Below are 25,685 nucleotides of genomic sequence, written 5' to 3' on the forward strand. Positions count from 1 at the left end.
AAGTACTTACTGAATGACTACCAGGTGCTGAGCACTCTTCTAGGCACTTGAAATGCAGCAACGAACACAATGCACAAAATCACTTTCCTCCTGCAGCTTACGCTCTTTTAAGTAGAGGTAAGAGATAATAAAGCAAATACATATGTAAAATATATAGCATAAGGCTGGGCACTGTGGCTCATGTCTGTTATCCCAACACTTTAGGAGGCTTAGGTGGGAGGACTGCTTGGGCCCAGGTGTTTGTGACTAGTCTGGGCAATGAATCAAAACTTCATATTTACAAAACATTTTTTTTTAATTAGCCAGGTGGGGTGGTGCATGCCTGTAGTCCCGGCTGCTTGGGAGACTGAGGCAGGAGGATATATAAAATATATATATATTTTTATATAAATATATATATTTATATATCTTATATATATATTTATATATTATATATATTTATATATATTATATATATATTTATATATCTTATATATATATTTATATATTATATATATTTATATATATTATATATATATTTATATATCTTATATATATTTATATATATTATATATATATTCATATATATATTTATATATATATATTTTGAGACAATAAATATATATATATATTTTGAGACAATAAATATATATATATATTTTGAGACAACATTTCACTGTCACCCAGGCTGGAATGCAGTGGTGCAATTATGATCTTCTGCAGACTCTCTCTCTCTCTATATATATATGTGTGTGTATGTGTATATATATGTATGTGTGTGTGTGTGTATATATATATATACAGACACACACATATATGCATACTATATATATATATGGCACAGTGCTAAGGGGAAAGCAAAGCAGGGAAGAGTGATGAGGGAGTGTGCGGGAGCGAGTGAACAGGTGTTACAATTTTAGGGAGGGAAGACTGGGGATGAACTCCCTGAGGTGATGTTGGAATAAAGCCCTGAAGGCAGTAAGGTAGGGAGCCCTGTGGATACTGGGGGATATCTCTGCAGTAGAACAAGGTGTAAAGGCCACACATTGGGAGTGTAACTGATGTGCTTAAGGAATGGCAAGGAGGCCAGTGTGGTGCCTGTAGAGTGTGGGAGAGGGAAGCAGTGGGAGCCAAGGTCAGGGAGCTGAGGATGGGGAGGTACAGATGTGATAGAGCTGGAAAGGCCTTCGTAAGGACTTTGGGTCTTACTCTTAGTGACATTAAGAAAAGCCATTGTAACATTTTGTGTTGTGGGTTTTTGTTTTTGTTTTTGGTTTTTTTGGGGGGAAAAAGGTGATATGATCTGACTTATGTTTTAAAAGGAACTCTAGCTATTGTGTGTGTGTGGTTTTTTTCTTTTAACTTTTATTTTAGGTTCAGGGGTATATGTGCAGGTTTCTTATATAGGTAAATTCATGTCACAGAGGTTTGGTATACAGATTATTTCATTACTCAGGTACTAAGCATAGTATCTAATAGGTATTTTTTTTTTTCGAATCTTCTCCCTCCTCCCACCTTCCACCCTCAAGTAGGCCGTAGTGTCTGTTGTTTCCCTCTTTGTGTCCATGTGTTCTCATTATTTAGCTCCCACTTATAAGTGAGAACATGTGGTATTTCGTTTTCTGTTTCTGTGTTAATTTGCTAAACTGCTGAGTTAAGAATAGACATAAGGCTGAGTGCAATGGTTCACGCCTGTAATCCCAACACTTTGGGAGGCTGAGGCAGGAGAGTTGCTTGAGCCCAGGAGTTCCAAGATCAGCCTAGACAACATAGTGTAAGCCCATCTCTATAAAAAATTAAAAATATTAGCTGGGCATGGTGGCTCATGCCTGTAATTCCGGCTACTAAGGTGGTTGAGGTGGGAGGATCACTTAAGAAGCGTGTTTGGCAAAAAGAGGTAGGAGCTCAGTTTTGGGCAGGTTTAAGCTTGAGATGTATTTTACACCTCTAAGTGGAGATGTTCAGTGGCAATTGGAAATTTAAGTCTGGAGTTCATGTTGATAAGTTTGGGAGAATGCATGAAATAACCAAGGGAATGAGAATAGACAGAGAAGAGATCAATTTCTGAGCACTGAGGAACTGTAACATTTAGATGTCATAGAAATACTCGGTGGCTCATGCCTATAATCTCAGCAGTTTGGGAGGCCAAGACAGGTGGATCATGAGGTCAGGAGTCTGAGACCAGCCTGACCAACATGGTGAAACCCTGTATCTACCAAAAATACAAAAATTAGCAGGGTGTGGTGGCGTGCGCCTGTAATCCCAGCTATGTAGGAGGCTCAGACAGGAGAATCTCTTGAACCTAGGAGGTGGAGATTGCAGTGAGCCGAGATCGTTCCACTGCACTCCAGCCTGGGTGACAGAGGGAGACTTGGTTTCAAAAAAAAAAAAAAAAAAAGGCAACGTTCATGCAACAAATATTTGAGCATCTGCTGTGGGTAGGCACTGTGCCAGGTGCTGAAGATACATCAGTGGATATGATGTAGGCAGAACCAGTAAAGGAGACTGAGGAGGAGTGTTCATATGTAATGAAGTCTAAGAGATTTATTTTTTTCTTCTAATTCCAAGTGTCCTTAATTTCTATGCCCTTATCTGATCTTGGACAACTGCACCAATATCCTAACAAATCATCCTTTTGGTTTTTCTAGCTCTAATACATCTTATACACTAAAACCAGATTAACGATCCCCCAAATACTGGATTTATGAGGTTACTCCCCACCTCAATAACATGTAGGAGAATCATTTAAGACTTAGGAGGATCATTTCTGAGTTCTTCTTCCTCTCATTAAAGGCTCCCATGAATTTTTGGTATATTATTTGCCTTCTTTTTACTACTATGTCAAAATGTATTATGTTTATTCTCCATTCATAAAATAACTGGTTCAGAGGCAATCCAGAGCCAAGGGTGGTGGCTCATAATCCCAGCACTTTGGGAGTCGGAAGCGGGAGGATCACTTGAGGCCATGAATTTGAGACCACCCTGGGCAACATGGTAAGACAGTGTCTTTAAAAAAAATTTTTTTTTAAATTAAAAAATATAAAAGAAAACAACAATAAAATAACTGGTCCAAGAATACTCAGCTAATAAATGGTGAAGCCAAAATTGGACCCTGGTTAGGATTTGGGAAAAGCTTCAAGACCCAGCTAGAAAAGGTTGGATACATTAAGCTCAGGCCTCTCAGATACAGACCCGGTCTTGGAGACTGCCTGGGTGTCCAGTTTGACTCTCCCTCTCTCCAGGTTCAGACTAATCATACCCCGGATCCCCTGCTTAAAAATCACCATGGTGACCCAGAGTGATCTGGCTAAGTTTTGGTAGATGGTGTCGTTCTCGGGTCACAAACCAACCTCAGATATGAGGACGATACATTGAAAGGTAAATAGGGCCAACTGTAGTCGTCACTTAGTTCTGAGCCAGCCAGGGAGTGTGGTGAAGTGAGGCTAGTCCCTGGGAGAAGAGAGATATGTGGACTCTCAGAGGCATTATTTGAAGTAAGCTAGACACCTGAGATGACCTTAAAATCCACACTTTTGAAGGTTCTTATTGCAGCTGAAGACAGCCTACAGATTCTTCAGTGTTCTCCATATCATTTTGATCTAAACCAAGCTGACTCCTGAGAGCATGGGTCAACATTCACTCCATTTTCTAGCTTTTGCCATAGTAGTTTCTGCAATACCTACTATACAATTGGTGCATATGTTACTTCTGGTCTTCATAATATCTCTGCAAAAGGGGGATTGTTATTACTAATATGTAGATGAAGAAACTGAGACTTGGAAAAATAAAGTGACTTATCTAAGGACAAATATTAGTATGTGATGGAGTCATGAACAACTTTGGGTCTGTCTGCCTCCTGAGCCTGTATTCTATCCAATACAATGCAGACTCCACATTCCAGACCAAATCTCAGGTTTACTGTCTCTGATGTATTAAGAGCAACGGGCACACATTCTTTAAATGCCTAGAGGCTGCAGGAAGGCATGCTGAGCTAATGCCCAGCACCTCCCTAGTGATCAGCAAGGGAGGAGGACAGCTTTGAACTGGGAAGGGGAAAGGAGTCACAGTCCTACCTCCTCACTATACTTCTGCTTTCAAGTCCAAGCCTTCCTATGTTTAGCCTGATACTTTATTTTAGTAGACTGCTTGGAGCTTTGAGGAGTTTTGTTTATACGGCTGGGATATTTGTTTATATGGTCAGGTTTTGTTATTTGCCTGGGATGTCTGAGGAAGGGCAGAGTGATGGGGAAGGAAACTGAATTCTAACTGATGACAGGATAAAAGAAATCAAAGGAACCTACCACAGCCCAATTTTCATACCCTGGACCCTACCCAAAGTAAACAGCTTTCAATTTTGTTTTCTTATTATATACAGTTTTACATGGACTGGATCAGAGAGATAAAGGACTTGTTATACAAGATGACTAACTGTATGCAATTCATTTAACTAGATCAGGGAGGTAAGAGACAAATGGTGGAATCTCTTTAGGGCTATGCAGGAATTATCTTCAGCCTTCACAGTAAACTCACAGTGTAGTATCACTATTCCGCCCCCTCCCCCTCCCCCTCCCCCTGCTTTATTGAGATGGAGTAGCACTCTGTCCTTCAGGCTGGAGTGCAATGGCACGATCTCAGCTCACTGCAACATCTGCCTCCCCGGTTCAAGCGATTTTTCTGCCTCAGCCTCCCGAGTAACCGGGATTACAGGCACCTGCCATCATGCCTGGCTAATTTTTCTACTTTTGTAGAGAGGAGGTTTCACCATGTTGGCCAGGCTGGTTTTGAACTCCTGACCTCAGGTGATTCGCCCACTTTGGCCTCCCAAAGTGCTGGGATTACCGGCATGAGCCACCATGCCTGGCCTATTTCCCTTTTAAGAAGAAGGAAGATAGACCAGGCTTGGTGGCTCACTTAAAAAAAAATAAGTTAGGCATGGTGGCAGGTGCCTGTAATCTCAGCTACTCAGGAGGCGGAAGCAGAAGAACTGCTTGAACCCAGGAGGCGGAGGTTGTAGTGAGCTAAGACCATGCCACTGGACTCCAACCTGGGCAACAGAGGGAGACTTCATCTCAAAACAAAAAACAAAAAAGAAGAAAGATAAGTCTCAGAGTGATATAGTGACTTGCCCTAGTCACAGCTAGTCAATGGAGATGCTAAGATCTGAGTTCGGGCCTCTGGGACCCTCTGTCTATGTCCATGGCTCCATGGTCTGAGGTGGCAAATCAGACATGTGAGTCCTGGTCCCACCTCTGTCACTAACATTGAGCAGGACACTTCTGTCTTTAGATCTCAGGTGCTGCATATACGAAATGGTGATAAGAAATGCTGACCTCACATTTATGGTGAGCACAAAATGAATTGGAAATTTTATATATACAGCTGCGATATTTGTTTATATGGCCATAAAAATTGCCAATAAATAAATGTAAAGCTTTTGCAACCATAAGGGATTATCATTGCTCTTTTTAGTATTTGTCTTTTCTGTGCCTCGGTTTTCTCAATCATAAAAGATGGAACCAGGTGATCACCAAGTTTCCTTTTCTGGCTCTAAAATTCTATGCTTTTATAAGTCTAAACAGCCCTGGGCTACAAAACAGTTTGGTTTTACAGCATACTTCTTTGCAATGAAATATACTAGAATTTTAATAGTGCTAACTGTCAGAGCCTCTTGTGTTTATAAAGGGCTCTGATCTCCTAATGTTTGTATCTTAATATTTGAAGAACTCCTTTGGAATGAAATAAGAAACAGCTACCTTGACACATGCTAGGTGTTTTTTTTTTTTTTCTTTCCTTTAATCTATACAATCAAGTGGAATCATTCTCTACCAAATCAGGAAGAGAAACATAAAAATGTTATCCTGCCAATCCTGCAGCAACCACCTTGATTTGGAAAAACAAAACTGTCCCTTTCTCTAGCTTAAAAAAAAGGCTGTACTTTGTGGTAATTATCCTGCTCTGCTTTATCAGAAATAATCAACCCCTTTATCACAAAATAACTTCTTGAGCCACTAAAACACAATTATAAAAAGCCAACCATATCATCCAGAGCACCATGGTAACCAACATCACTAGGGCATGAAAAAATAGTTGTTCGTCACTAGAATCTAAGCCAGTTGGTGGTTTGGCTTGCTAAGCAACACTGTAAAAATAGCAGAGTAACAACCCATTATCTGGAGGTCTGACTTCACACTGTTTTGAATACCATCCCAGAAAGAACTGTCCCATGTCTCTCCATTGATTCCATACCCTAGGCTTACAGTTGAAACCTGATTAATTATTTAACCAACAAGTATGTATTGAAGCATATTGTATATCAAACACATGATTCTCAACATGGTATTCACTTAGTTTATCAGTGAAACAGAAACTGTAAGTGAGATGAACACAGCAAGAGTGGTTTTGTGAAGAGAATGGTGGGGCAGGGATTTGCTGGAGGCAGATTCAAAGAGAACTAACATCTATCAGCCAGAGGACAGAGAAAAATTTAAAAAAATAGAGAACTGTTTTATAATACAGCATAAAATAACTACACTTTCATGATCATGATTATGCGTCATCAAGAAAAGATTAAGTTATATTTAGAATCCTTTGTTAAGGAAGGCAGGAATGGGTATAAAATATTTTAGAAATATCTCCATGAAAAATGGTTAAAACATTCAGTTTTAGCATTTGAAGGAAACAAAATTATGTTTGACAAATAACTCCTCCTGCCTAGCTCCCCATTTTGCTGGAAGGAAAATAGCATTATGATAATGGATTTCCCAGCATTCAGATGCAGTATCGGCTCCCTCTCTGCCCTTCTTTTTCAGCTCAAACTCCTGCCTGAGCTGGAAAGCTCTTTCCCTTCATAATCGCTTAGCAGAGTTCTTCTTTCAAGGCTGAGCTGAAATTCCACTTTCTCAGAACAGTTTTCTCAGATCATCCAGGGACTATTTCTCTCTTCCCTTTTCACCCATAGATGTTTTCTGGATTCCCTTGCCTGTACCCCAGGCTGCCTCGTATCATCATTCCATCATGACCCTTCCTCCTTTCGTGTTCCTGGAGGGCAGGGTCAGCCCTGCATTTATGTCCATGTCTATCTGCCGAGCCCTGGTACTCAATACATCCTACAGAACTGACCTGCCCAGATGATGTTGAGAGTCACTCGGGGAGAGGGGGAGGGTGGCTGGCAGAGGTGGCACTTTCCTTCCTGGATGTTACACAGCCCTGGAGCCTGGCACAGCACCCATGCTGGCCCTCCTTCCTCAGGGCCTTTGCATGTCTGTTTCTGTCTCCTGGGAAGCTCTTCTTCTGATGAACTCCTTCTCACTGCCCTTTACGATTCAGCTCAAATACCACTTGGTGAGGGGAACATCTATTTTTACCCATAAGACCAAGTCTATGTATTATATGTTCACAGCTCCCTATACTCTTCGTTCAACTCACTTATGACAATTTGTAATTATTAATTGCTTGGTGTCTCTTTCCTACTCGACTGCAAGCCCTAGGAGGGCAGGAACGGTGTCTGTCTCATCCACACTGCATCCCCACACTGGGGGAGCCTAACACAGGCCTGAAAGAGAAGAATGCCCATTCAATACATGAAAGAAAGAAAAGAAGGAAGGACATAAAGAATTGAGGAGAATCTCATTCTGAAAAGGAACATAACAGCAGCAAATAAAAAGAAAATTTAGAGTTGTTATTGAAGGTCCCAGAATCCCCAAACACGGGCCTAGAAGTAACTCAGTTTAAAAGAGTACTACTAGGAAAACCCACAGACCTTCCTTGGAGACACTCAAATGCTTTAAGGGAGCAAGAAACACAATCAAATGTATTTGGTAGAGAAAAAATTGAATCGAGATGAGCTATGATGTTCTTCAAATAAAAGAATACTCACAAAGGATGATAAAAAAGAAGTGAAATTTAACTGCAGCCTGTGGGATTTAGATTAGATAAAAAGTTAAGTCTGACAATGAAGGCTGGTATGGCCTGGAAAAAATAACTGAATCTGAAAAAAATGTAAATGAGATTCTCTCACAGGTTTTTTAGTGCCCCTTCCTGTTCAGTTTCTGTTGCTACCTGGCACTTCTCTTGCCAGGCTGAAAGAAAGAGTATTGCATAATAACATTATAACAATCACAATGAAAATGTTTAAAGGAAAAAACCCACAAGCTTATTATCTTGAATATTAATTATTTTCACTTTTTTGTTTCCTTTCATTCTTTCTCCCAATACACAATGGATTATGCTTTGGTTATTGTTTGTGCATCTCATGATAAATTTTACTAAGTATTATTTCACAACATTTAACACATTTTAAAGCATAATACATCGATTTATACCAGTGAAATGTAATGATGAATGCAGAATTTTATTTTCTTTTATGGACGACAAAGAATATAGTACTAATGTTTTGGGAGGTTTTTATAGAATTAAGCAATGGAATGGTTACTCTTCCTGCAAAAATAGATAAGGTCAGCATTTGGAGTATAAAGTAAAACAATGGCTTTTTGGACTAGATTATTCTGTAGTGAAAAGGTCACATTGTGTGTCTGGTCCAGGAGCACTTACTGGCTGGCTGGACATGCTTTAGACCAGAGGTCTACAATCTTTTTGGCACCAGGGACAGGTTCTGTGGAAGACAATTTTTCCACGAACTGGGGTGAGAGGGGGTTGGTTTGGGTATGAAACTGTTCCACCTCAGATCATCAGGCATTAGATTCTCATAAGGAGCATGCAACCTACATCCCTTGCACGTGCAGTTTACAGTAGGGTTTGCGTTCCTATGAGACTCTAATGCCCCAACTGATCTGACAGGAGGTGGGGCTCAGATGGTAATGCTTGCCCACTGCTCACCTCCAACTGTGCAACCCAGTTCCTACCAGGCCACGAACTGGTACCATTCTGCAGTCTGGGGGTTGGGGCCCCTACTTTAGACAACAGACCACTTGCAGGAAGACCAAAGATGGAAGAGGATATTTTTAGCTTCATAATGTCTGCCTAGCTCACCACTGTATTCCTAGAGTCTAGTATAATGCCTGGCCCAAAGCAGGAGTTCAAAAAATGTTTACTGAATGAATCAATGAATACACAAAGACTGAGTATGGATTGTGCAGTAGGCCACGTTACAGCCATGCTAGTGTACAGGTAGAGCAGCCCAGCATATGTGCGTTGTGCTGTCTTTTGTTTGCAAAGGTGGTGTTACTAGTCCAGCAAAGCTAAGCTGTTTAATTGAATTAAATGTTAGTATTGCATTGCCAAGAAGCCTTTGACTTCAGAACAAAGCTTTATTCCTTTCCCCTACTCTATTATTGGATTGCTTTTAAGTTTCTCCTAAAAGCAATCCAATAATAAAGTAGTAAATTTAAGAAGTATGGTAAGTCTCTACAGCTCCATTTTTAAAATTAGTCTTCCCAAATTATAGAACTCAACCCTGAGGAAACTATGGCAAAAATAATACCAACCTATAAGAAAATAACTCTTAGGATTAGAATGGGACATTTGATTTGTGGTTGATGGCAGGACAATGGGTTTTTTCTTTTGTTTTCTTTTAAGAATTTCATTAAGATTGTTATTATGTGCAATATATTTTTAATGTGAAAAAATATTGAGTTACTATTTCAGGATGGGGGATGATTAGCCTCATATGATTTTCATAATTCTTTTTTCTGCTATTCCATATTTAACTTTTTTTCTATATAAATTATAGAAACACGAACTTCAATAAAAAATTTATAAATGCAAAATATGGCTTGGTGCAGTGGCTCACACCTGTAATCATAGCACTTTGGGAGGCCGAGGCAGGTGGACTGCCTGAGCTCAAGAGTTCACCCTGAGCAACATGGTGAAACCCTGTCTCTACTAAAATACAAAACTTTAGCTGGGTGTGGTGGCGCATGCCTGTTGTCCCAGCCACGCAGGAGGCTGAGGCAGGAGACTCACTTGTACCTGGGAGGTGAGATCACGCCAGTGCACTCCAACTGGGCGACAGAGTGAGACTCCATCTCAAAAAAAAAAAAAAATGCTACCTAGTCATAGTTATCGTATCCCTCATGTTCCCATTGCATTTTTGCATTTCTATTATAGCACTTTTGTTTCAATGCTTTATGTAACAAGGTCTGTCTTACCCATATACTGTACTTAGATACTGAGACATAACTTGTGAATTCAAGGTCACTGGAAGCCACGGGAAAGGTGAGTGTCCATCTTGCCTTCTAGCTTTGCAAAGGGAAGTACTATTCATCCACTATACTCTAGGCTCTTTGGGAACAGAGATTTTTATCTCATACGCCTAACTCTTAGCACAGTGCTTTACATGTGAAAAGAAATTGTAATAAATATTAACAGATGTACCTAAAGAAGCAGAGAAAGAATATATGCAACACTTTTCTTCTAACACCAACAAACCTCTAAGTTTCATTTGCTACATAGTCCAAAATGATTTAATTCATTTACCAGAGCTCTGCAGCTCTCTTCCATTATATTAAAGTTTAACTCCTTAAGTCATCCGTTCAGTCTTTAAACAAACATTTATTGAAAATTTACTATGTGCCATATGCATCGTTAGCTGCTGGAGCTACAAAGATAGATAAGTTAGATAGGGTGGCATATGCCTGTAATCCCAGCACTTTGGGATGCCGAGGCAGGCGGATTGCCTGAGCTCAGGAATTTAAGACCACCCTGGGCAACATGGTGAAACCTCGTCTCTACTAAAATACAAAAAAAAAATTAGCTGGGTGTGGTGGTGGGCACCTGTAGTCCCAGGTACTTGGGAGACTGAGGCAGGAGAATTGCTTGAACCCAGAAAGCAGAGGTTGCAGCAAGCCAAGATTGCACCACTGCACTCCAGCCTGGGCAACAGAGGGAGACCCTGTCAAAAGATAGATAAGACAGTCTTGCCCTGGAGATGCTCATTATATGGGCGGGAGGCACTTTAAACAAACACTTAGAGTACAGCTTCTTAGTTCAATGATTGAGATATGCACATAGAACAATGAAGCTGGCCCCAAACTGGGGTTTACAGACGTTTCCCAGAGGAGGTGGCCCCTGAGCTGAGTGTTAAAGAGCTGGCAATGAATTAGTCAGGCAAAGCATATTCCTGACAGAAGTGCAGTGTGAATAAAGGGACAAAGACAAGAATAGCACAGTGCACCACAGAGTTCAGCATTGCTGGAGGGTAAAGCTGTGGCAGGGAATGGTGAGTGATGAAGCTGGAGGGGAGGGCAGGAAGCAGGTCATGAGTGTATTGCTGGCTGCCTTATCAGCTTAGACTCTCTCCCGTGGGCAGCGGGGAGCTGCAGAAGGGTTTTAAGCAGTGGGTGACATTACTGGAGATTATTATTATTATTATTTTGAGACGGAGTCTTGCTCTGTCGCCAGGCTGGAGTGCAGTGGCGCAATCTCGGCTCACTGTAACTTCCGCCTCTGGTTTCAAGCGATTCTTCTGCCTCAGCCTCCCGAGTAGCTGGGACCACAGGCGCGTGCCACCATGCCCGGCTAATTTTTGTAGTTTTAGTAGAGATGGGGTTTCACCATGGCCAGGATGGTCTCGATCTCTTGACCTCGTGATCTGCCCGCCTCGGCCTCCCAAAGTACTGGAGATTATTTTAGTGGCACTGGAGAGAACAAATTTGAGGGAGACAAAAATATGAAAAAGTGTAACTTCTTAGGAGGCATTTGCATAAATGAATAATAGATTTGTGTTTAATAATCATCGCTAACACCTACTTAGTACTTAAATGACAGGTAGTAAGTAAGCATAATGCAATAGTCTTAATATTTCATACAATCTTATGAGTAAATCTTAGTATCGTTTTCATTTTATAGCTAATGAAACAGACATAAACAGTTAAGTAATTTGCCCAGGGCCAGTATCAACCCAGGCATTCTGGTAAATCTTATGTCCTTTTTTTTTTTTTTTTTTTTTGAGACGGGGTCTCACTCTGTTGCCCCAGACTTGAGTTCAGTGGCGCAATCTCTGCTCACTGCAACCTCTGCCTCCCAGGCTCAAATGGGTCTCCTGCCTCAGCCTCCTGAGTAGCCGGGATTACAGATGTGAGCCATGACTGCCAGCTAAGTTTTGTATTGTTAGTAGAGATGGGGTTCACTATGTTGGCCAGGCTGGTCTTGAACTCCTGACCTCAAATGATCCACCTGCCTTGGCCTCACAAAGTGCTGGACTACAGGTGTGAGCCACAGCACCTGGCCAAATCTTATGTTCTTAATCACCATCCTGTTTGTTTAATTTCTGTCTCCTGTATTAGAATGAAGCTCTATGCAGACAAGGACTCTGTTGGCGATGCTTTCCACTGTGGCAACACAACTATTTGTTGAATAAAATTAGTGAATCAACTAAGTGGAAGAAACTATGTACAGATTTAAGAAATCATCATGCAATGCTTAACTATGGAGACACTCTCTGATAAATTTATTGCTAGGCAATTTCATGGTTGTGTGAACATCATACAATGTACTTACACAAAACCTAGAGGATATAGTGTACTGCACATGTAGGCTACCTGTTATAACCTATTGCTCCTAGGCTACAAACCTGTATAGCATGCTACTGTATAGCATGCTACTGAATACTGTAGGTAATTGTAACACAATGGTAAGTATTTGTGTATCTAAATATAGTAAAGGTAATGTGTTGCCTTACAATGATGTTAGATGTTGACTGCTAGGACATCACCAGGTGATAGGAATTTTTCAGCTCCAATGTAATCTTATGGGACCACCATCGTATATGCAGTCAGTCCATCATTGACCAAAATGACATATGACTGCAGTTGGATGCAATATTGGCATCCAATTATTTGGCCAACTTGGTGTTATGGACTGAATGTTTGTCTTCTCACAAAATTTGTATGTTGAAGCTTAACAACTCCCAGAGAGGCCTCTAAGGAAGTACAGTAGTTACGATTAAATGAGGGAATAAGGTGAATCAATCCTGATTCAACAGGATTGGTATCTTTCTAAGAAGAGAGGACCTGAGCCTGTTGCTCTCTATGGATGTGCACTGAGGAAACGCCATGGACAGAAGGCAGCCATCTGCAAGCCAGGAAGAGCATCATCGCCAGAAACTGAGTTGACCAGAACCTTGATCTTGGATGTCAAAGCCTTGGATTGTGAGAAAATAAGTTTCTGTTGTTTAAGTCACCAGTCTATGGTATTTTGTAATGACAGCCTGTGCAGACTAAGACAATGATTAATAGGATGAAGTGTATGTGAAGGAGAACTTTCTAGCCTGGGAGACTAAAGGGACAAGTGGCGCCACTTGCTGGGGATAGAGGCCCATGAAGAAGAGTAGAGATTTGTTGTGATCAAGGAGTAACATTAATTATTCTGTACTTAGGGTTCACCTCACTCAAACATAGAAATATAGAAGTTAGGTATTTAAAACCATTTATTCAACACATGTTTATACATCCCCTAGCCATGGTAGTCATTGTACTTGTCCTGAGAATACAAAGTGAATAAGATTCATTCTCTGCTCTCAGGGAACATATAGTCCAGTGGTAAGAAATACTGTTCCTTTTTGTAAACCTAGCACTCTAGTGTGAAAGACCATTTTCCTTTTCCCCACTTCTAAAGACTTGCAACTCATAAGAAGTAAAAAAATAAAATCCCGTATGGACCAAGTGCTCTGGAGTCACATGACCTGGATCTGAATCTGGGCCATGGAATAAACTAGTGGAATGATGATTTTAGGGTGGCCAAATAACCCTTCTGGGTCTTAGAGTCATCACCTGTGACTACAGAGTTAAGATTGGATAAGAGAAGGTATATAGAAACGTTTTGTCCAGAGCAATATGCATGTTAGCAATTACTGTAATTATAAAGCTACATTACTAACCTGCAGAAACCAGTGGTGAATCAGCCGTGGGCAGCAATCAGAGGTGAAAAGGCTACCTTTGAACCCTGTGGGTGGCAGGAATTCCCGGATGGAAGAAGAAATAAGACAGGTGTAGCAGGGAAAGAACAGGCTTTGGGGTCCTACAGATGTAGTTCACATCACAATTCAGTCGGTTATTAGCTATGGAAAGTTGTGCAAGTCATGTTATTGATCTGAGCTTTAGTTTCTTCATCTGTAAAATAGAGTTAATAACATCTGCCCAGGCGGGTTGGTCTGAATATGTAAAGGGCCTGGCATGGTGCCTAGAAGAACTGTCAGTGCTCAATTAATGGTAACTGTGGCTCCTATTAATATCATCATTTTCCTCTTCTTCCTTCTAAGGGGTTTGTTGGTGGTTAAGTTACTTGAGATGCAAGGACGTAAGGAAAATGGAAGAGCTATTAAAGACCTACTTAAAAAGTTATTTTAAAAAATTATTTATTTATATTTTGTTTGTTTGTTTTTTAGACAGAGTCTCTGTCACCCAGGCTGGAGTGCGATGGCACGATCTTGGCTCACTGCAACCTCCGCTTCCTGGGTTCAAGTGTTTCTCCTGCCTCAGCTTCTCAAATAGCTGGGACTATAGGCGCATGCCACTATGCCCTGTTAATTTTTTGTATTTTTAGTAGAGACGGGTTTCACCATGTTAGCCAGGATGGTCTCAATCTCCTGACTTCATGATCCGCCAACCTTGGCCTCCCAAAGTGCTGGGATTACAGGTGTGAGCCACCACTCCCGGCCTTATTTATTTATTTATTTTTGAGACAGAGTCTTGCTCTGTCACCCAGGCTGAAGTACAGTGGTGTGATCTTGGCTCAGTGCAACTCCACCTCCCAGGTTCAAGCAATTCTCCTGTCTCAGCCTCCCGATTAGCTGGGATTATAAGTGCGTGCCACCACACCTGGCTAATTTTTGTATTTTTAGTGGACATGAGGTTTCACCATGTTGGCCAGGCTGTTCACAAACTCCTGACCTCAGGTGATCTGCTCACCTCAGCCTCCCGAAGTGCTTGGATTACAGGTGTGAGCCACCATGCCCAGCCAAAAAAGGTTATGTTTTAAGGGTAAAGAAAATCAGTTCAACCCATCCTTTCTCTCCTAACCTACGGTGCAAATGTATAACTCCTAAAGAAAATGACCACTATGTTACATGGCTTGCAGCCTGAGAATAACCACCTTGTTCATTATGTCAGTAGATCTACCAAGCACTATTAATAAGGGATCTCTGAAGGTAATGCTTCTCAAACTTCCATGCCACATAGGAGCCATCTGGAGGCTTGCTAAAGTGTGGATTTAGGGTGAGGCATGAAATTCTGCATTTCTAATAAGCTCCCAGGTGAGACTCATGCTACTGTTTCATGGACCATACTTTGAGGAAGTAGCAAGGCTATGAAAGGAAGTGGAAATATCTTCCTTGGCATGGTATTCTCTGTAATGGCCTGCTTCTCTTTAGTGGTCTACCTAAATACAAAGTAGCTATTAATAGAACACTAAAGGAGCTTTTTTTTTTCAGACCAGGTTTAGAAATTCTGCACAGGGATTCATTTCAGATCAATATCAACTTTTTGGAACAGCTTACTAGACACTGTGTAAGATACTGGGGATATAAGAGTTAATATGACAATTCCTACTTCAAAAGACTGCTCACTATGCCTTGTATATTGCTAACCAACTGAGGACAGTCTTCTTGTCTCCCCTGTTGCCTAAAACTGTATAGATGTTTAAAAAATACTAAATGAGGCCAGGTGCAGTGGCTCATGCCTGTAATCCCAGCACTTTGGGAGGCTGAGGCAGGTGGATCACCTGAGGTCAGGAGTTCGAGACCAGCCTGGCCAACATGGTGAAACCCCGTCTCTACTAAAAATACAAAAATTAGCTGGGCATGGTGGCACACACCTGGGAGGCAGAGGCAGGAAGATCACTCGAACCCAAGAGGCAGAGGTTGCAGTGAGCTAAGATGGCGCTACTGCATTCCAGCCTGGGTGACATTGACAGAGGGAGACTCTGTCTCAAAATAAATAAATAAATAATGAATAAATGAATGAGTTCATAGGAGTTTCATTTAAAATGTCTTCTTTCAGCACATGACATTGAGGCTATATTTTGATATTTAATATGATTTCAAAATATTGTGGCACAAAGAAGACTTCAGATTTGTTTGTATTCAAAGTCCTAAAGATTACTTGTGATGCTAAAGTAATGAGATTGAATTTTCTTCTTTCTTTCTTTTCTTGAGACAGGGTCTTGCTCTGTTACCCAGGCTAGAGTTCAGTGGCACAATCATAGTCTACTGCAGCCTCAGGCTCAAATTATCATGAGATTAAATTTTTGACAAAACAGTTTATACAAAATGCAGTCAAATAAGAGTACTGCTAGCCACAAGGAAGCGATATTTGAAGGCTGAATCTAAAGTCAAGGGATTGATTTTTTGGTTTTTGGTTTTAATAAACATTCCAACTCATATCAGATGAGTGTCTACTTCAAAGTAGTTATTCTGGAAAGTTCCACACTTATTCTAATTATGTCCCTGTTTCCAAATTATGATGTCTCTAGTTGCTTTCAGGGTTTGTGAGATAGTCTTTTGAATGCTCTTAATGTTGACTCCTGAAAGTAGATTTGGTTTTAAGAAACATTCAAGGGTTCTGGGCCAAATCTGGTGAACTAGGGGAGAGTCAAACTGTGTAATGCCAAGAGGGGTGACTCTAATGTGTCCAGGCTGATTTTTCTTGAGTTAATTTGTAGTCACCAGAAGGCGCTTTCTGAAGACAAACTCAGACATAAAGTAAACATGTTATAAGCATGACATCAGGCTTGAGTTTGGGGAGGAGAGTTGGAGGATGGTGACTGCGCTAAAGGAAACCTCACTCATTTGGATGTGCAAGTTTTCTAGGATCTCCTCTACCCAGAGTATTTCCTCAGATCTATTCTATTTCACAAGACCACAGTTCCTAGAATTACAAGGATCCTATGCCTCAGTCAACTTTTAACCCCCAACCTGAGCACACCCCACCCCTCACCAGGGTCTTGCTGTTTTGTAAGGTGGTGGGATTACAGCTCACTGAAGCTTTGAACTCCTGGGCTCAAGTGATCCTCCCACCTGGGCTTCCCAAAGTGCTGGGATTTCAAGCATGAGCCACCACGCCTGACCTGAACCTGAGTACTTGATATGTGTGCAATCAATACCTGATGGGAAGTTAAATACGGGGAAGAACATCTAAGGTGTTTGGGCTTAGTCTACATGATTCAAAAGGCAGAACTAGGAGGATTTGGAGACACAAACTTCTCTATTTAAGGAAGACATTGTCAACCACTGGAGCTGTCCAGCAACGGAATTAGTTTGCTCTTTAAATAGTGAGCTTTCAGCCCTGGGAGGAGTTTAAAGCAAAGGCTGCTTGTATGGGAACCTGTAGAGGTGCCTCCTGTAATAGGTGGAGAGCTATGCAATGACCTTCAAGGCTATCACCGACCTACACGATACTTGACACTTGGTAGGCCTTGGAAAAACACTGGTGGAATGGAATAAATAAAGGAATATGGTGCGTCTTGTGAGTCAAGTAGAGGGGAAGAGGCCTGGGGCTCAATCTGGAGCAAGAAATGAGGTAGAAGTGAGATGAAAATAGCCAGGGAGCCAAGAGGTAAAGTCTTCCTTGGGTTTTTCGTACCAGAGGAGAGAAATTGCTTTGGGTATCTAGAGCCTCACGTGGTCACGAAAGGATAATACCTTTGAGGGGGATAGGAGTTGGGGGAGAAGACAGACTACTGCTCACCCTTCTTAAACTCCTCCAGTACCGTGTCCAGTCGGGTGTCATTGAAGACGCAGTGCAGGGGCCGGTTGTAGAAGCGGGTTACGGTGAGGAGCGGGGTGCAGTCGTCGGGGTCCACGAAGGCCAAGTCTTTGACAAATAAAATGTCGACAATGTTGTGCCGCTGGTCGCCCTCGTACACTGGGATACGAGTGTAGCCGCTGCGCAGGATCTCGGAGACAGTGGCGAAGTCGAGCACCGCGTCTGAGCGCAGCATGAAACAGTCTCCGAGGGGGGTCAGGACCTCTTCCACCACCTTGGTGCGCAGCTCCAGGGCACCCTGTATGATGTTGAGCTCCTCCTTCACCAGGTCGCTGTAGGGGTCTGCGGCCCGCAACGTCTCCAGCAGCTTCTCCCGAGTGTAGAAGGTGCTGATCTCCTGGCGCAGCGCCCAGTCGAGCAGGCGGCCCAGAGGGTAGCACACGGGGAAGGCGGCTGCCATCAGAAGGCGGGTCAGGCACACGCTGTGCGAGGCGATGGCCAGCCCGTGCCGCGAACACACCGAGTAGGGGCAGATCTCGGCGCCCAGGAATACCGCGCCGGTGCACACGAGCGCCGGCAGCCACGGGAAGTGGATCCCCTCTTCGCTGTAGTCTTCCCCGGTTCCCCCGACGCCCGGCGGCAGCGAGGCGTACAGCCAGCCAGCCAGGGCCGCGTTGGCTCCGGCTTGGCCCAGGAGCAGGGTGCAGAGCAGATGGGTCCCTCTGCCGCGAACGGCCTGCACGCGCCGCGCCTGCTCCTGCTCGGCTGCCGAGCCGCTGTTCCGCAGCACCCGTAACTCCACCGGGTCCAGCGACAGTAGGCTCAGACGCAGGCCGCTGAACAGGGCCGACAAGGCTAGTAGCAGGAGAGCCCCGAGCGCCCGCAGCCACGCAGGGGGCAGCAGGTCCCCGCCTGGGCCATACAACCGCGGGCGGACGCGCAGCAGGAAGCCGCCGGCGGCGCCGTGGTGGTGCCAAGCGCGCCCATCCCAGGCGCAGAGTGAAAAGAGCTTCCCGCCACCGCCCGCGCCACCCCGCTCCGCCTCGCCCTTGCGCAGCTCCCGCACCCGCACCTGGACCAAGGCCGAGCCTGCCACGCCCCCGGGACGCAAGGGCCCCAGGACCTCCACGTCCGATGTCCAGTCGCTCTGCTCCCGGCAGCGTTGCGGTCCCGGGGGCCGCGTGGGGACCGCGCTGGGGGCCACACCACTACCGCCCGGGGGCTCCTCGATGAACACGAGCCGAGGAGCCCAGTCGCTGGTGCCATTCTCCCCCGAGGAGAGGGTCGGTGCGGGCATCCTTGCGGCTGTGGCAGGCGGTCCTGGCTGGAAATAGACACGCAGGAGGAAGCTGGTGCCTTCAGCTGCTCGCAGGGTGCCCCCCTCCAGGGACACGCGGCCTCCAGCAGTGTCCTCGGGCCGCAGTCCCAGCAGCCAGGCGGCGGCGGCCGGGGGCCGAGGAGACAGGGAAAAGAAGAGCAGGAGCACAGCGCCTCGGCTGCAGCAGTCCCGGAGCCTGACACCCACCGCTGCAGCTGCCGCCGCCGCGGCCGCCGCCATCCTGCACCCGGCGCGGCTGCACGTGATACTGCAGAAAGCCGAGCGAGAGCTGGAGGGAGGAGGAGCCGGAGCTGGGAACCCAGCAGCAGGCAGGTCACCACGTGTACGCCCACTGCGCGCGTGGGCTGGTGGCAGTGGGCATTCAGACTCCGCCTGGGCAAGGGGTCCCCGCGGGAGGCTGGAGGTGACCAGGCATCACAGCATGGTGTGTAGCCGGTACACACTTCGGTGTATCTGAGCTGCAGCCTGGGAAGCCTCGGCTTGGAGCACAGCCTCCTACTCCAAAAGTAAGGTGCCCCTCTGCGAACTCCTACCCGGCAGTAGTTCCCTGCCCGCTTCACCGCTTCCCCATTGGCCGGGGAAATTTCCCAGCTTTTCAATTCTCCTGCCACTTGCATTCCCCCTTCCGGTCAAAAGAGTATTCTGTAGTCAAGTCTTCAATATGTGAAAACTTTTAGTCCCAACTCCAGCCGACCTTTCGTATAGTACAAATTTCTGAATTATTTAAGTTCAATTTTTAGTTAAGATCCGACTGTCCATCAATAAGAAACTGTTGAAATAAATGGTGCAATGGAATACTATGCAGCAAGAAAAAATAAGAGGTGGATCCATTGTATATGTGATATGGAAAAAATATACAAAGTAATTATAGGAAAAAAGCAAGGTGCAGAACAGCAAGTATAATATGCTAACATTTGTGTTAAAAGTATTTATGTATAAATTTGTACACACACACACATTTATATGAGATAGATTTATTTATTTATCTAACTTGAGATGGAGTCTTGCTCTGTCGCCCAGGCTGGAGTGCAGTGGCACAATCTTGGCTCACTGCAACCTCTGCCTCCCAGGTTCAAGCGATTTTCCTACGTCAGCCTCCTGAGTAGCTGGGATTACAGGCGTGCACCATCAGGCCCAGCGAATTTTTGCATTTTTAGTAGACATGGGGGTCTCACCATGTTTGAGACCAGCTTGGCTAACATGGTGAAGAAACGCAGTGTTTTTTTTTTTAAAAAAAAAATACAAAAAATAGCCTTGCATGGTGGTGGGTGCCTGTAATCCCAGCTACTGGGATGGTAGGCCATGTTGGCCAAGCTGGTCTCAAACTCATGACCTCAAATGATCTATCTGCTTCAGCCTCTCAAAGTGCTGGGATTACAGGCATGAGCCACCGTGACTGACTGGTTACATTTTTTTTTTTTTTTTTGAGATGGAGTTACTGAAGTACAATGGTGCAATCTTGGCTCACTGCAACCTTCGCCTCCCAGGTTCAAGAGATTCTCCTGCCTTAACCTCCCCAGTAGCTGGGATTACAGGCACCTGCCACCATGCCTGGCTATTTTTGTATTTTTTTTTAGAAAAGACTGGGTTTCACCATGTTGGCCAGGCTGGTCTCGAACTCCTGACCTCAGGTGATCTGCCTGTCTCGGTCTCCCAAAGTGCTGGAATTACAGGCATGAGCCACCATGCCTGGCTTGTTACATCTTAATTATAGTACAATATCAAAAGCAGGAAGTTGATATTGGTGTAATGTGTAGAGTTCTCTATCATTTCATCACGTGTATGGATGTATGTGACCAGCACTGCAATCAAAATACAGATCTATTATCACAAAGACCTGGGAGGGAGACTTTCTTGTTAAACTCCTTGTATTGTTTGAATTTACCCTGGGACTACATTATTTTTATGCATTTATTTTTAAACTTTATATAGTAAAACTTCCTTTTTGATGTACTGTTCTATGAATTTTGACAAATGTATATACATGTAACCATCACAATCAAAAGTAATTCCATCACCCCCCAAAATTCTCTTATTGTTCTATTGTAGTCAACCCCTCCCTTCATCTTATCCTCTGGGAACTACTGATCTGTTCTCCCCTATAGTTTTCTTTTCCAGAATATCATATAAATGGAGAATACAGTCTGTAGCCTTTTTGGGTCTCCCTTCCTTTGCTAAGTTAGCATAATGCATTTAAGATTCATGTATGTTGTTGTGATTTTCAGTAGTTCATCCTTTTGTATGGGTGAGTAGCACTCCATTATATGGATGTGTCACAGTTTCTTTATTCATTCAACGAAGAATATTTGATTTATTTCCAGTTTTTAGCTATTATTTTAGTTATTATTAATAAAAGTGGTTATAAACGTTTGTGTGAAGGTTTTTGTGAGAACATAAATTTTTATTTCTCTTGGGTAAATTTATCATAAGTCTGTATTACATTTTAAAATATAGTAAACCCAGCTACTTGGCAGGCTGAAGTGGGAGGGTCTCTTGAGGCCAGGAGTTAAGAGATCAGCCAGAGCAATATAGGGAGACCCTAACTCTAAAAAATTAAAAATTAAAAACATTAGCCAGGCATGGTGACACATGTCTGTAGTTTCACCTACTTTGGAGCCTGAGGGAAGAGGATCACTTGAGCCCAGGAATTTGAAGCTGAAGTGAGCTATGATTGCATCACTGCAGTCCTGCCTGGGCAACAGTATAAAACTCTGTCTCTAAAAATAATTACTAAATTAAAAAGAAACAATAATTTTACATACTACCCTTGGCATCTCTGATTAATGTAAAAAAAAATCATCCTTATGTGTGAAATCTCATTTTCCATGGCATTTGTGATATACTATTGTCTCAAAATACACTAGATCCTGTCCACTATAAGCTGCTTCTTGTATGGGCTACTTAAGAGACAGAAAGGAGGTTTAATCTTAAGAGGAAATATTGAGGCATTTATTGGAAGTATAGGGGAAGGAGAGAACTGGGGTCAACCATATGATTGTTTTTCTTCTTCTTTTTTTTTTTTTGAGACAGAGTCTTGCTCTGTTCTCCGGGCTGGAGTGTAGTGGTGCAATCTTGGCTCACTGCACCTCTGCCTCCTGGGTTCAAGAAATTCTCCTGTCTCAGCCTCCCACATAGCTGGGATTACAGGTGCATGCCACCATGCCTGGCAAATTTTTGTATTTTCAGTAGGGATGGGGTTTCACCATGTTGGCCAGGCTGGTCTTTAACTCCTGACCTTGGGTGATCTGCCCACCTCAGCCTCCCAAAGTGCTGGGATTACAGGCGTGAGCCACCTCACCCAGCTGATTGTTTTTCTTAAGCACGAAATAGCTCTTACTTCTCTCCTGACAGTAGACTTTGTTCCCCTCCCAACCTAAACTCCTCAGCACAAAGATACCTGTTATCCTAAGGATTTTCCCATCTCTTATAGGTCACAGACCATTATCATCATTACAATACCACTTAACATCTTTATCAAGCTTTAGAGTTATGAAGGAATTTCATATTTATTATTCCATATACACAAGAACCCTGGGAAGTAGGTATGATTATACCCATTTTATAGATTAGGTTAAATGACTGGTAGAACTTCTTTGGGTGCGCCCTTCACTTGGTGGAGCTGACCAAAATAAAATCTTTAAAAACTGTTAGAGAAGGAATTAAAAAACTGAAATTTCTGATTGTAAAGTATTATATGCTCATTAACAACAAATTTTAATACAGAAAAACATAAATAAAAATATACTATGACATACCAACAAGGGATAAACACTGTTAACATTTTTATACTCCTTTTTACATTTTCTACATAGATGAGTAACTGAGAAATATATACACATATACACATATGTGCTCTCCATATAGTTATATATTTTATAATTGAATATGTATTATATATGTAATTCTAGTCAGCTCATGTTACTTAACACATCAAGAGCTTTTCCCCCAATGTAATAAAAAATCTTTCATAAATGTAATTTAAATAAATCAAATATATTTTATATGTATTATATATATATTGAGAAAGAGAGAACTGTAAGAATGAGCCTATTCCCGAATGCACCAGCTCTATTATTAACAAGTATTAGGCTTGGAAAATCAATTCATTTTTCTAGGCTCATTTCCTCATTTGTGAAATGAAAGTTTTAAGCTCTCTACCCTTTCATGAGTCAGTGAGTAAGGGCTAATGTACACTGGGTGAAGATAATCTAGAGAGACTGAGTACTTTTCCTTTTACTGAACAAGAGGTTCTGGAAAAGTACTGGCTTTCCAGAGCACTGCTGTAACTGAAAGGATTCCTGGGGACAGGTTCAGGCAGTGTGATTCTCCTAAGGAAAAGCTGCCAAAAATAGCTCCCCAGAATCTGAATGTTTACTGTCTTCTTAACTTACAAGATGGGCGCTTCCTCACTTCTCAGAGAGATGGAGGAAATAATACCTCTAATATCATGACTATGCTATTTCGGAATGTACATGTTAAAATGCTTTTGCTTATTTCATTTCTTGTTCATCCATTCCACAAATATTTGTTAATTAACAAAATGCCACGGCTAGTGCTAGATATTGAGCATATCTGACACCTTCTTTGTCATCTTGGAGCTTAGATTCTCCTGAGGAAGACAGACACTAACCAAAATTGCCTACCTACCTAATTAATTAATTACTCCCATAAAGGAGCTGTTCAAAGTGCCCAGAGGATGTATGGGACCCATCATCTAGAGAAGAGGGTCTGGGAACTCTATCCACAAAAATTAGATGTTATAAAAATAGAAGAATTTATACATTAGAAAGAACATAAAATTATTAAATTTTGTATATTCTATTCCTTTTTTGTACTTTAAAACTATGACAGCATGTTAGTAATATTCCTAATAATATAATCTGTTAGGTTTTTTTTTTTTTGAGGCAGAGTCTTAGTCTGTCACCCTGACTGGAGTGCAGTGGCATGATCTCCACTTACTGCAAACGTCACCTCCTGGGTTCAAACGATTTTTGTGCCTCAGCTTCCTGAGTAGCTGGGATTACAGAAGCATGCCACCACTCCCAGCTAATTTTTGTCTTTTTAGTAGAGATGAGGTTTTGCCATCTTGGCCAGGCTGATCCTAAACTCCTGACCTCAAGTGATCTGCCCACCTTGGCCTCCCAAAGTGCTGGGATTACAGGTGTGAGCCACTGTGCCCAGCCTGTTAGCATTTATTGAGTGCTTGCCATGTGGCAACTACATTATCCCTTTTAATTCTCACAATAGATGTGAAAATTGAGGCTCAGACTGGGTGACTTTGTGAAATTCACATGATCAGTGGCTAGCAGAGTTCAATGGGACACATAGTTTGAGTCCAGAGTCTACAGTTTCAAAAGTTAGGAAAACAATAATACCAGGTAACCTTTACAGAAGGTTTACTATGTATTATGCATAAATTAACTTAATTAATTCTCATAAGAACTTTTGGAAGTAGGTATTATTATTATCATTTCCATTTTGCCTGAGGAGTCTGAGCTACAGAAAAATTAAGTACATTGGTGTCTAAGCTTATGCAATGGATGGCCAAGGCATGGCCAGTACAACACACTATTTTACACAACACTACATTATAACTATTTGTGTACTTTTGTTCATTTACATACATCGTTTTACATAGCTGCACTTACAATGTTCTTTTTTTATTGAGACAGAGTCTTACCCTGTCGCCCAGGCTGGACTATAGTGGACAAGATCTAGGCTTACTTCAACCTCCGCCTCCCAGGTTCCAGAGATTCTCATGCCTCAGCCTCCTGAGAAGCTGGGATTAAAGGTGTGAACCACCATGCCTGGCTAATTTTTTTTTTTTTTTTTGTATTTTAGCAGAGATGGGGTTTCACCATGCTGCTCAGGCTGGTCTTGAACTTCCGACCTCAAGTGATCTGCCTGCCTCAGCCTCCTAAAGTGCTGGGATTACAGGTGTGAGCCACTGTGCCCAGCCAGTTGCACTTATGATGTTCTTACCATTGTAGTATTCTAATTTTTTTTATTCCTCATTACAGCACATTTTCCCTCATTATACTATAATATACTTTTCCTTTTTTCTTCCCTCCTTCCACCCTCAGTTGTTGTTGTTGTTGGTGTGTGTTTGTTGGTTTTATCACAGGCACAGAGGATTGAGTCTTCCTCAGTTGATAGTTCATGGTGCACTAGCATCATTGGCTATAAAAATCTTCTTTTACCCCATTCTTATCCCCAATCTCATCCCTTCCCCCTTTAGATAGCCACTCCAATATTGACTGATATATCCTTAAGTATGTATATATCCTTGTAAAATACTTAGTATTGGTTTGTGTGTGTTTTTCTTTTATTGAGATATAATTTACATATCATAAAATTCCCCATTTTATTTTTATTTTTATGTTTTTTAGAAACAGGGTCTTGTTCTGTCACCTAACCTGGAGTGCAGTGGCATGATCATAGCTCACTGCCCTCTTGACCTCCTGGCCTCAAGTGATCGTCTTGAGTAGCTGGGACTACAAGTGCACACCACCATGTCCAGCTAATTTTGTTAAAAATAAAAAAACAACTTTTGTAGAGAGGGAGTCTCTCCCATGTTACCTAGGCTGGTCTCAAACCTCTGGGCTTAAGTGATCGTTCTACCTTGGCCTCCCAAAATTCTGGGATTACAGGTTTGAGCCACTGCACTCTGCCAAATTGACCCCTCTAAAGTGTACAATTCAGTGATTTTT

General features: G+C 42.5%; 1 protein-coding gene across 1 annotated transcript in view; it reads right to left on the bottom strand.

The window, feature by feature from the left end:
• The window catches only part of CNNM1 (cyclin and CBS domain divalent metal cation transport mediator 1), a 65,414-nt gene extending 46,220 nt beyond the window's left edge, over nt 1-19,194 (bottom strand). The window contains exon 1 of the mRNA XM_012439470.3: nt 17,619-19,194. Within this exon, the coding sequence (XP_012294893.2) occupies nt 17,619-19,194 (1,576 nt within the window). The remainder of the gene's footprint in view (nt 1-17,618) is intronic.
• Between the last annotated feature and the right edge of the window lie 6,491 nt (nt 19,195-25,685).

The sequence above is a fragment of the Aotus nancymaae genome, unplaced genomic scaffold, assembly GCF_030222135.1.
Source record: "Aotus nancymaae isolate 86718 unplaced genomic scaffold, 86718_ANA_hifiasm-v0.15.2.pri h1tg000010l, whole genome shotgun sequence".
Taxonomy (NCBI): domain Eukaryota; kingdom Metazoa; phylum Chordata; class Mammalia; order Primates; family Aotidae; genus Aotus; species Aotus nancymaae.